This window comes from Triticum dicoccoides, chromosome 6B, assembly GCF_002162155.2.
Source record: "Triticum dicoccoides isolate Atlit2015 ecotype Zavitan chromosome 6B, WEW_v2.0, whole genome shotgun sequence".
NCBI lineage: Eukaryota > Viridiplantae > Streptophyta > Magnoliopsida > Poales > Poaceae > Triticum > Triticum dicoccoides.
Genome location: NC_041391.1, coordinates 551531562 through 551540515, shown reverse-complemented (window position 1 = coordinate 551540515; position 8954 = coordinate 551531562). Strand labels below are relative to the sequence as shown.

General features: G+C 45.3%; 1 protein-coding gene across 3 annotated transcripts; it reads left to right on the top strand.

The window, feature by feature from the left end:
- The first annotated feature begins 2470 nt into the window (after positions 1-2470).
- Positions 2471-8730, top strand: LOC119324421 (AT-rich interactive domain-containing protein 5-like). Of its 3 annotated transcripts, none has more exons than XM_037598211.1 (13): positions 2471-3191; positions 3283-3322; positions 3607-3659; positions 3759-3804; positions 5255-5347; positions 6587-6703; positions 6792-6843; positions 6913-6988; positions 7509-7575; positions 7741-7791; positions 7935-8027; positions 8107-8207; positions 8366-8730. In XM_037598211.1, exons 1-13 carry the CDS (start codon positions 2584-2586, stop codon positions 8370-8372), a joined length of 1404 nt encoding a protein of 467 aa, XP_037454108.1. In that variant the 5' UTR covers positions 2471-2583; the 3' UTR covers positions 8373-8730. The 3 variants fall into 3 exon arrangements, 2 of the variants coding, with proteins under 2 accessions (XP_037454108.1, XP_037454106.1); XM_037598209.1 differs by having other exon boundaries at positions 8346-8730; XR_005156922.1 differs by having other exon boundaries at positions 2472-3191; positions 8107-8277.
- The last annotated feature ends 224 nt before the right edge of the window (positions 8731-8954 follow it).

Here is an 8954-nt window from a genome sequence, read left to right as displayed (position 1 = left end):
ACGCGCACCACGTGTTCGACGAAATGCCCCCAAGGTGAAAAAATTTCCAAGTATTTTCTTCTTCTTATTTTTTCAATGCATCATCATCACATATAGATAGCTTATTTGCATTGTTCAAAAAACTTTGTAGTCTCAACGATGATGCATACATGTCCACTATGGGTGTTGGGTCCAACAATTCGCATTGGTCTCAAACCAATGACATCCATTTCAAAGACCATGAGTTTGAGGTGGACGAGGAGGGTGAGGGAATTATCGAGGCGCCGAAAGGAAGAGCGGGCAATTACTCCACCACCGATGACAAGTTACTATGCTACACTTATTTGCATGTGTCGAGGGATCCATCCATTGGAGGTGATCAAAGTAGAGACGCGTATTGGGGGCGAATGAAAGAACACTTTGATGCTCACAACAAGAGTGGAATTGACCGCTCCGAGAGATCACTTCGGTCCCGATGGTCGACAATCAACTCGGATTGTCAAAAGTGGGCGGCCGCGCAAAAGTCAGTGGACAAGATTAACCCAAGTGGCACAAATGAGGATGATCGAGTAAGTGGCATCTCATATATGTTCATCATACTTGTTTTTGGTGACCGAAGTGCTAACTTGTTTTGTTTTTCTTGTAGTTCAACATTGCACAAAACTTGTTCAAACAAGAGACAAGGACAACCAAGAAGGGGAAGATCAAGAAAGGCAGGATCTTTACCTTGCCTCATTGCTATGAAGTGTTAAAGGATGATGAGAAATGGAAGAAGCGTGATGGTTTGGAGGATTTGCATTTGAGCAACAAACGGAAGCGAGCAATTGAGATGAATGATGATGAGGAGGAGGATGATGCATCAAGTGATGACGGCAAGAGAAGCCCCACACCCAACTCGGTTTCATACTCGAAGCCAAAACGACCGGATGGGTGCAAGAAAGACAAAACCGAAAAGAAGAAGAGGAAAGGAGATGATAAGCTCAAAAATGCTATGGAAGCTATTGTGAAGGCAAGGGTCAAAGCCAATGAGGTGAGGAAAATGGCAAGGAACCAAGATGCCGTGGCCGAGGAGAGGAGGTTGGCGGCCGAGGAGAGAAGGGTGGCGGCCGAGGAGAGAAAGGTGACTTTAGAGGAGAGGAAAGTGAGCAACGAGGAGCGAGCTAAGTTGTTGGAATGGGAGAAGCACTTGTTCTTCATGGACACGTCTAACCTCAATACGGCACAAAAAGAGTATGTCAATCTTGCCCAACAAGAAGTCTTGATCCGAAAAAGAGCCTTGGTTAGTGCAATGGGTGGCGATGGCCTCGGCGCCATGGGAGGCATGGGTGGCTTCGGCGCCATGGGAGGCGGTGGCCTCGGCGCCATGGGAGGCGGTGGCCTCGGCGCCATGGGAGGCATTGGTGGCTTTGGAGTCATGGGAGGCATGGGTGCACCTCCGGCCGCCATGGGAGGCATGGGTGGCATGGGTGCACCTCCGGCCGCCATGGGAGGCATGGGTGGCATGGGTGCACCTCCGGGGAGGCATGGGTGGCATGGGTGCACCTCCGGCCGCCATGGGAGGCATGGGTGGCATGGGTGCACCTCCGGCCGCCATGGGAGGCATGGGTGGCATGGGTGCACCTCCGGCCGCCATGGGAGGCATGGGTGGCTTTGGAGCACCCTCCGACGCTATGGCCGCCATGGGAGGCATGGGTGCACCTCCGGCCGCCATGGGTGCACCTCCAGCCGTCATGGCTTCTCACACACATTCCCATGAAGATGCCGTTGAAGATCTTGCCAACACCGTCGGAGCTTCACATGATGCGGTGCGTGATGTGGTGCGTGATGAGGAGAGGGAGGAAGATTCATCTTCGGAGGCGGAAGAGTCGTCTTCGGAAGATGAGGACGAAGACGAAGAAGAGGAAGATGAAGATTGATGTGTCTTTCATGTCTTGAACTTTTAGTTTGCATTTGAACTTGGTTGGATGAACTTGTGGGCATGATTTTGAACTTGTGGGCATGAACTTTTATTCATCAACTTGTTTGTGTCAAATTTTACATGTTCATTTTTGTCCAAAATATCCATATATGCAAAATGCCAGGCGAGTCGCGCGCGCTGTATTTTTGCGCTCTGCTGGAGCGGCGCGCGCGTGCTGCATTATGGCGCGGCTGCTGGAGCCAGCGCAGGCGGGCGCGCAAAACCAGCCGCAGCACGCGCGCTAAATAGGTTTTTTGCGCGCGGCGCTTTAGCGCGGCTGTTGGAGATGCTCTTAGAATCCGAACGTCCGAACTTAGGAGGGTCCTTTACAATACCTACTAGTGACTTCCAAAACAGTAATGGGCCTAGCCCAGGAGGAATCACTGACAGGGTGGATCGGCCTACTGGTTCCGACGGGCCGCGAGAGAGAGGAATCTGGCTCCCGTCCGTCCCTCCATCCATCGCAAGCCGTGGAGATCCATCCTTCTCTTCTCTCTTCTCCGTCCCTTGCCTTCCCGTGCGAGTCGCCACCTCTCTAGCCCCCTCCCCCTCCCTCCCTCCCTCCCTCTCTCCGCTCCTCTCCCCCCCTCGGTGCAAACCGCGAAAATAGCAGCCGCCCATTCGCACTCCTCCTCCCCCGTGCCGCGATGAGCGACGGCGCCGATTCCGACCGCGACCTCCCGCGCGCCGACGGCGACGACGAGCCGCGCCACCCCGACCCGCGGGCCGCGAAGGAGGAGGAGCCGCCCGTGGCCGACGAGTTCCAGGACGCGCCCCCGTCCCCCGAAACGAACAGCGACGGCGACGGCGAGCGCTCCCCAGATCGGGCGGGGCTGCCCAATGCGGGGGACCGCGGGGAGACCGCGCCGCCCGACGCCGGGGAGGAGGCCGTGGGCGTGAGGGTGGAGACCAACGGCGAGGACGCCATGAGCCACGACGGCGATGAGGGGGACGGCGAGGACGAGGACGACGACGAAGATGATGACGACGAGGAGGATGACGAGGACGAGGACGACGACTCCACCCCTGATGCGTCGCCGAGGGCGGAGGTGAAGGCGGAGGGCGACGGGTCGGCCGGGTTGGCGCAGTGCGCCAGCCAGCAGCCGGTGGAGCCCGACCCTTTTCTCGAGGGTCACGACTCCGGGACGGAGGAGGAGCAGGCGGCGTTCATGTCTGAGCTGGAGCGCTTCCACAGGGAGCACAGCCTCGAGTTCAAGCCGCCCAAGTTTTACGGCAAGGGCCTCAACTGCCTCAAGTGCGCATCCCTCTCGTTTCTCCGAGCTACTCGAACCACATTTTCTCGTCTAAATGAACTTAACGAAGTGCCTTACGCTGTTCTGTTCCAGGTTGTGGAGGCAGGTCGCTCACCTGGGAGGCCATGAGCAGGTATCAATGATTTCCTTTTCGTCGCACAACTGAACAGGAACAGACTGGACATGCTCCCGAATCCCGATACTACAGCGTGATTTTTTAGTACCGTGAAAGCGTTGAAGTTCCTCCACATGTTCCACCAATGAATGCAATAACTAGCAAGTAGCTCACCGATGATAACAAATTTAAGGATACTGTGCTTTTGTGCAGAATCCACTGCTCATCTTCTATTGTAAATACTGCAGTATCTTTCCGTTGAACATTGATAGTTATTCACGACGTTTATTTTGATTATTCAGGTAACAGTTTGTAAACTATGGCGTCAAGTTGGAGAGACTTTCAGGCCACCAAAGTAAGCTTTTTTTTTTTCCAGCGATACATGTTAAACGAGTTTGCAGTGAAAGATTTAAATTTTGTGTCAGCTTATTGTTGTTATTGTGTTCTTTGGTAGGACTTGCACTACGGTGTCTTGGTCATTTCGGATTTTCTACGAGAAGGTGATAGATTGCTCGCAGAATTTGGTTACATGTTGTACTTGTCTCACAAGCGCATCTCATCCCCACTATGGTAGCTGGGAAGCAGTTTCTCTTGAAACAATATTATGGCATATGGAGCTTTACTGTAAATTTACTTGCTGAACGAAAAGCTATACCATTAAAACCTACTAGGATGGTTATTACAAATAGAAATATGGAGCTGAAATGGATCCACTGCAATAGTTAGTGTTCTTAATGGTTTAGGAACCAAACAGATATAACTATAATACTTGCTTCTTTTTCATTTCATAGAAACTGTTGTACTTTACTTCCATATTTGATACTCCCTCCCTTCTGGTTTGTTAGTCTCATCTAAAAAAGATTGATTTTCCGTTTTGTAAGGCTCATTGCTTTAGGAATAGGTAAACTTTTGCTATGGCTACATTAAATTCTGTCAAATTTTGTTTCTTGATGTGGAATCAACTAATGCATGAAGGAGAGAGGTGGATATGCATGTAGCATTGGTATGTTGTCTACTTCCTCCCTTCTGGTTTAAAAGGCCAAGGTGTACCCTATATCGACAGTTTGATAAATGCAGTACAAATTGTATGTCATAAACGGTATGCCATTAGAAAATACAACATTTGAAGTTTCTAATGGTTATTCTTTTGTGATATATAACTCGTGTTACGTTGATCAAATTGTCAATCTAGGGATACACGTGAGCCGTTTAAACCGGAAAGGACGTAGAACCACTTAATTAGCTTCATCTTGGTTGCTGCGATTTTGGAGATGGGACTAACTGATCAGATGGGAGGGAGTAGATGCTACTTCCTCTGTCCCATATTAATTGACGCTCAAACAGATGTATCTAGCACTGAAATACGTATAGATACATCCGCTTGAGCGTCAATTAATATGTGACTGAGGGAGTATTTATGTAAGACTTAAGATCCTTCATTTTCCTTATTTCGCGAGATGCCATCTCGTGATATACGTGAGAGAGTTGGGGTGGCGCCGATTGAAGAGAAGCTTGTCCAACATCGTTTGCGATGGTTTGGGCATGTTCAGCGCAGGCCTCCAGGAAGCGCCCATGCGTAGAGGACGGTTAAGGCGTGCCGATAATGTCAAGAGAGGTCGGGGTAGACCAAACTTGACATGGGAGGAGTCCGTAAAGAGAGACCTAAAGGACTGGACTATCACCAAAGGTTTAGCCATAGACAGGGGTCCGTGGAAGTTAGCCATCCATGTGCCAGAACTATGACTTGGTTTCGATATGTTGTGGGTTTCAACTCTTGCCTACCCCAACTTGTTTGGGACTGAAAGGCTTTGTTGTTGTTGTGAGATGCCGCCTTGTCAGTTTTCGGATGGAATAAAAGAAAGAAAAACACTATTCTAAGCTTATGTATTTCCATGTTATGTTTATGCATTTGCTTCATTTGTTGTTAACTGTTGTTTCTTATCAACTCAGGCACTTCTTGAATATGAAAAACACAAAGTACGAACTGGCCAGCTTAAAATATCAATACCTGCTATACCACAACCTGGTGGTACAAACCGTGAGGTATTTATCTTGGGAAGTAGAGTTTTAACTATATATGAATTTTTGCAGTTCACTTTCTAGTTTGGTGCACATATGAAAGTTTGATGGGTTGACATACCCCTGTCTAAAATATTAAGGATTTCAAATTCATATTTCAATCTAACTGAAAATCAAGGAAATGTTAAGATTTGTATTAAAAAAAATACTGACTTCTTGTTCTGTCACCACTGATTTCTTGTCCTGTTGAACTGTTTTCCACATGACACAATGTTATGCCTGCTTCTACTATTCCAAGGAATAATGGAACATGTCAAGTTCAGTGCATACCATACCAAAAAGGAAATAACAAAACTCTTGAGTGCTTGCACGGTATCACCTAACACTAACCACCGTACAGAGGCAATTGCTATCTATTTAGACTTAAAAGGTATCAAAAGTGCACAAGCACAGCGCAACTGTAAAGGTGCACAGCCACACTCGCAAAGGGAGCAGCACACAGGTAAAAATCCGAACAATATCAACCATGAAGTGGTCGCAAGTTCAGTGTTGAGGACCTCTCTTCTCATCATCACCTTACATCTTCTTGTAACATCATTTTCTCCACCTCATTACCAGCCATTCATTAAACTTAGGAACCAATTGATCTTTGGCTTGAGTGGAGCCCTGCCCAATATTTCATAAAGGTGCAAGCATAACAGATTAACTCAGCACGAGTTTTAATCAGCTTGTTATCAAAACCAGCTCCTCTCTCAACTTCCAGCAGGCCTAGCACAGGGCAGTCAATCCCACCACTTGCAAACTACATATGCCTGGTATATATGAAGGTGCCCGCCAAAAATAGTGTAAAACAACTAGGATGATGTGTTGCTTCCAGAGTGAGGCTAACAGAACTCGAAACAAACTTAGCAGCTACACAATCACAGAAAATATGGTATATGTTCTCAGTGTGTGAGCAGAAACGACAGATTTCATCCCCTTCCCATCCCTTTTTTCAATGTGTCATTAGTGACCTATGCCAAGTAAACGACAACCAAATTCTGATTTTCAAAGGAATTCTTGCTTTCCATAAATGGTTAAAAGATTTATCGGGCTCAGAGCTGGATTGGTGTACATATATTTCACAGTCGGAATTAACACAGTTTTATGTTAAGATAGGAACTATTTCAATGACTGCCTTTAAGATATCTGACATTGCCGAAAATGTTTTGCTGTCACCTGCTAACATTAGTAAGCTTGATGATTTTGTTTCCTGTTTCGCAGGGTGTAAATGCATCATCTTCTGCAAGAATTAGAAGGGATGCTGCAGCACGTGCTATGCAGGGTTGGCATGCGCACCGTCTCCTTGCCAATGACATGTATGGAGATCACATTTTTAAGGTAAATAATATCTTGACATTTACTTGCACATACTTTGATTTTCCTACAATTTTGATCTTTTCATGCAAATATATTCACTTTTCTACAGGACAAAGACTCAATACCCCTTTCAAGTCGTGATAAGAATCTGAAAGGCTTTGGTATGCTTCACAAGTATTTCTGCGTTAGCATGTGATGCTTTCTTCTCTTATATCTTTCTGGCATTTCAGGGGTACTCAAGAGGAAGAAAGCATCTAGTCCAGAGCGTGCTTTCAAGGTCTCCCGTACAAAAGTGAACAAGTCACAGTTAAGACCTCCCATCAATCTCAGTTGGCTATGTTTACTTCAGCTGTTAAGACAAACTTACAATCTCAAGAATTTAGCAGATTGAAAACATTAAGTAACCTTTAATAGCAGTTATTTAAGTTTCACTTACACATACATGGTTCGTTTTAAAGTGCAAGCAGAATTTTTTTACTGTGAAGAAGTTGCATTTGCTTATGTGCTCTCTATCTTGCATCTGCTGTTGCCTATGTTCAAGAGATCAAGAATCTTACCTGCTGAATGGACCTAATAAAATAAGAGTTTAAACATTCAAATTTTGTTTGTGCTGAAACCAATGGGAATTAACAGGCATGCTCTCCGAATATGGCATGGCATGCAATAGACAACTTGACCCCTGAAATGTCACTCCTCAATTTAATAAGGAAAATCCCAAAAAATTATAGGACCTTATAGTAGGATTGAACTTGTCAGAAGAATCCATGGATTTGGATGTTATGTCTATAATGCATGTTATTATATGTAACGTACTGCCCAATTTCAGGGAAGATTCTATGGTCATTGATGTTGGAGAACCTGCCGATTGGGTGAAGATTAATGTTCGTCAAACTGTAAGTGTCAACATAATTATTTTGTTTTAAGGTGGTGCACGAATATTACATGAAGTGTCTTGATAGTCTGAAATATTAAACAATTTCTTAGGAGTCGTTTCTCATTGTGAAATTCCATTTGGATTTGAGCTGAAACTGCTACATTTTGTTACTGCTTTCATGCAGAAAGAATGCTTTGAGATATATGCGCTAGTTCCTGGGCTTCTAAGGGAAGAGGTGAGATTGCATCTCAGCTGCCACACTTAATCATTGATCCAAAAATAAAATAAAATCTGTGCAACATAAACAAAAAGAGCTTGTCACACGAAATTGAGTCTGCGCCAGGGATAAAATATTAATTCTTGTACCAACTGGAGCAGGTGCATGTTCAGTCTGATCCTGCTGGACGTCTGGTTATAACTGGGGACCCTGACCAGCCTGATAACCCTTGGGGCATCACTGCATTCAAGAAGGTGATTGTTTATAAACATTTAAACACATAAATGATTGGGTACTTCCTCAACTTAACATGAACTGATTGTTCTGTCTCAGGTGATCAACTTGCCGTTAAGGATTGATCCGCATCAAACATCAGCAGTTGTCACGCTTCATGGCCAGCTATTTGTGCGTGCGCCATTTGGGCATCCGGACATGTAGATACGCATCCTGTTCACTTCAGTTTTCTTAGACTACTGTACCAGTGGTTTTCATGCATATTTATAGGTCTGTGTTTGGCTAAGCCAGCTTGTTCCTTTCTTCAACGCCGAAACTCAGTACTGATCTGATGACAGGCTTTCTGTTTCATGTGCAGGTTTTAGAAGAAAAAATGTTGCAGAAGTAGGATTTGGTTTGCCAAACTGACATAAGCAACTGCAACCCATAGCCGGCGCTGCAATCTTTTCTCTTGTGGTTGTTTATAGTGGTACACATAAATTAGTTGGTTCATTCCTGGATTTTAATATTTAGTGACAGATTTCTTTTCCTTTTTTTTCTTCTGAGAGAGAAACAACACAAAGCTGGAAATAGGTTAAGTGAAGGATTAGTTTCTTTACGTTCTGTATTTTTTTTTCTCTATCTTCTATAAAACCGTTACTGGGCAGAGTTCGGTTTTGAATCCAAGTTTATATGTATACGACGATTCCCTCATTTTTCGAGTTGAGTAGCACTGTTCATTAATCTTCTTGGTTGCTGTCTCAAGAAAGTCTTTATGAATATCCGGTACTTTCAACTCGACGATGGTGTTCCAGGTAGAGCACATTTCACATGTTAGGTGCACTTTGTAGCAACCAAAAGCGTTAAATAAGAATCAAGTCTAATGTTGAGAGGTTGAGGAAATTAGAAATCTTTCATAATGAATTACTCATATTTTATTTCTATAGAAGAGGGAAATGCACATTCTA

Excerpts from the sequence above, each read along its gene's own strand:
- LOC119324421 (XM_037598209.1), top strand. The coding sequence starts at position 2,584 with ATGAGCGACGGCGCCGATTCCGACCGCGACCTCCCGCGCGCCGACGGC. Across the intron at positions 3,323-3,606 it reads ACCTGGGAGGCCATGAGCAG|GTAACAGTTTGTAAACTATG; the intron begins GTATCAATGATT and ends TTGATTATTCAG. Across the intron at positions 8,028-8,106 it reads GCATCACTGCATTCAAGAAG|GTGATCAACTTGCCGTTAAG; the intron begins GTGATTGTTTAT and ends GTTCTGTCTCAG.